General features: G+C 33.0%; 1 protein-coding gene across 1 annotated transcript in view; it reads right to left on the reverse strand.

Moving 5' to 3' along the window:
* The window catches only part of Phum_PHUM474450 (Frequenin-1, putative), a gene marked incomplete at both ends in the record, with an annotated part of 11,352 nt that overhangs the window by 8,024 nt on the left and 828 nt on the right, over positions 1 to 2,500 (reverse strand). The window contains 3 exons of the mRNA XM_002430305.1: positions 176 to 253; positions 317 to 370; positions 1,919 to 1,950. Coding sequence (XP_002430350.1) covers positions 176 to 253; positions 317 to 370; positions 1,919 to 1,950 — 164 coding nt within the window. The remainder of the gene's footprint in view (positions 1 to 175; positions 254 to 316; positions 371 to 1,918; positions 1,951 to 2,500) is intronic.

Consider the following 2,500-nt stretch of genomic DNA (forward strand, 5'->3'; position numbering starts at 1 on the left):
AAAACGTAGAGAGAGAAAAAAAATTTTTTAGAATTTTTTTTTTCTTTCGCTCCTTCCACGTTTTTTTTTTCTGGAAACTTTTATCGATATGGTTAAAAAAAAAAAAAGAAAAAAAAATTTCTTTTTTTTCCGTTAAATTTTTCGGGTTAAAAAAAAAAAATTTTTTTTTAAAAACGTTTGAACTTTAACCTTTTTCTTTTTTAATTGGGGGATAAAAGGGGAGCCAACGTGAGAAGCGAGAGGATAAGAAAGACTAAAAAAAAACAACAAAATGATCGATGAAAGCAAAAAATAAAAACAAGATGAACGTTCGTACTCTACGACACTAATGACACCGCCATCGCCACCACCACCACCCCCATCACCGCTACTTCAAATAATTAATAAAAACTTTAAAAAGGGAAGTGGGGGCTGGGGGGGAGAAAAGGCGACGAATAAAAATTTTCATCCAATTAATCAATTTCGAGTGAAAATGCGTAAAAAAAAAAAAAAAAAAAAAAAAAAAAATTAATACCCGGGAAATTTTTTTTTTTTTTTTACAAACAAAGCTTTTAAGCTTCATTAATTTAATTTAATCATGTTTATAATTTTTAATTCCACGATTTAAACAAAAAAAAAATTTTACGACAAAAAAATAAAATTATAAATTCTTTTTCATTCTTTTTTTCCTCCTTTTCCCGCCCCCCCCCCCCGATAATTAGAAATTAGTAAAGCGTGGGAAAAAAAAATTACAAATATTTATTTAATAAGTTAAATTTAAAACGCATCCGAACGTTATTTTCCTCCTTAAATCAATTTTTATTGAGAAAAAAAACGAACAATTTGAAACTTATTAGTTGAAGATTTTTAACTAAAAAATTTTTCCCGTTTGCCCCTCCCTCTTTACTTTTTTTGTTATCCCAGGGGAATGCAGCATTTCGCACTAAGCTCCCCACCTGGTAGCAGGGAGAGTGTGGGACTCGGCCGAAGCCACTACCCAACTAAAACTCCTGGGCGTGTTCCACCTCTTTCCCGGAAGGAGGAGCGTTCGTGGGAGTTTTAGTCTACATTTCAGGCTTAACCCTCTCTTAAACCGGAACCATCAGGTCCACATTCGCGAATTCCACCTGAGAAAGATCCCGGTACTTCCCTTTTTTACCCTTCGAGGAAAATCCCGAGCTGCCGCCAACGTTTTTGCCTGTACTATAAAGAGAGAGAAATATCTGGGGTCCCAAATCCCGTTGATCGTTCATTCGTCTTTCTTTCACGTCACAGCTCTGAATTTTCCCAAACTCACCCCCACAAAAAGGATCGGTTCACCCCCCCAATACCTCAAAAGAGCGCTAGGTCACTTATCCCTTTGTGATCCCCACTCTCGTTTTTCCATCTCCCCTTCGTTCGGTTTTCGAAAAAAAAAAAAAAAAATGATGAGCCCGTGTGGGAGCCGGAAGGGGGTCGCGTAAAGGGGTAAAGGAAAAAGAAAAAATGAAAATTAATAGGGAGGAAAAAAAAACAAAAAAAAAAAAAAAACCAAAAAGAATAAATTAAAAGGAAATGAACGGGTAGGTAATAATTAACTCGTACCGGAATTATTGTGCTCCTTCCTCTTTCCCCCCTTCCCCTCTCCCTCGTCTCCCTTCCTCTCCCTTTTAAAAAAAAGGTAAAAAATTAACTTAAATTAAAAGGAAAAAAAAAAAAAATTATCCGAGTATAAAATAAAATATCGGAAGGGTTTCGGAAACGTGGCGTAAACGGCCGATTCGTTTCCTTTATTTAACCGTAACTTCCGGTTATTTTCATTCAAGATCCGTTTGAGAACGAACATTGATGAAGTAAATGAATCGGTAAAAAAATTTTTTTTTTATTTTCGTTTCAACGAATTTTTATCGCGATCACGATTTTCCACACATTCGTTTAACGTTCGATAAAAAAAAAAAACAAGATGGCGGCGTAAAAAAATTCGTAGTTGATCTTAATAAAAAAAAAAAAATTTTAATTAAACATAATTATTAAAACAACCACGGTGGGAAGAGGGGAAGAAGGGTAGGGAAATGTTTAGGAATTTTTTTTGTTTAATGCGATGATAAACGCGTAAAATTTTCCGACCCTTGACCTTTTTAAAAAAGGTGAAAAACCTTCACTTGGGGATAATTTTAATTTTTTGTTTTAAAATAAAAAAACACGACGTAAAAAAAAAAAAATAAATAAAAATTCCCCCCTTCTCTCCCCGATTAGTTTAATTTTCTTATTTTTAGACCCCAAAAAAAAAAAAAAAATTTTTTTTTTAATGTTGGCATTAAATCATAAGAAATAAAAATTGGCTTTTTTCCCGCCATTTAAATGCCAACAAAACAAAACAAAAAAACTTTTTTTTTACACACCTTTTCCGCTTTTCTTTTTTCTTTGTTTTTTCCTCATCTTTGTATTGTCACCGCACAAAAAAAAAAAAATTCTGGATAATTCATGAATGAATGAAAATAATTTTTTTTTTTTTTTATGTGAATGATCGATTTCCAGGAAA

Source organism: Pediculus humanus, genomic scaffold (assembly GCF_000006295.1).
Source record: "Pediculus humanus corporis 1103172108253 genomic scaffold, whole genome shotgun sequence".
NCBI classification, from domain to species: Eukaryota; Metazoa; Arthropoda; class Insecta; order Psocodea; family Pediculidae; genus Pediculus; species Pediculus humanus.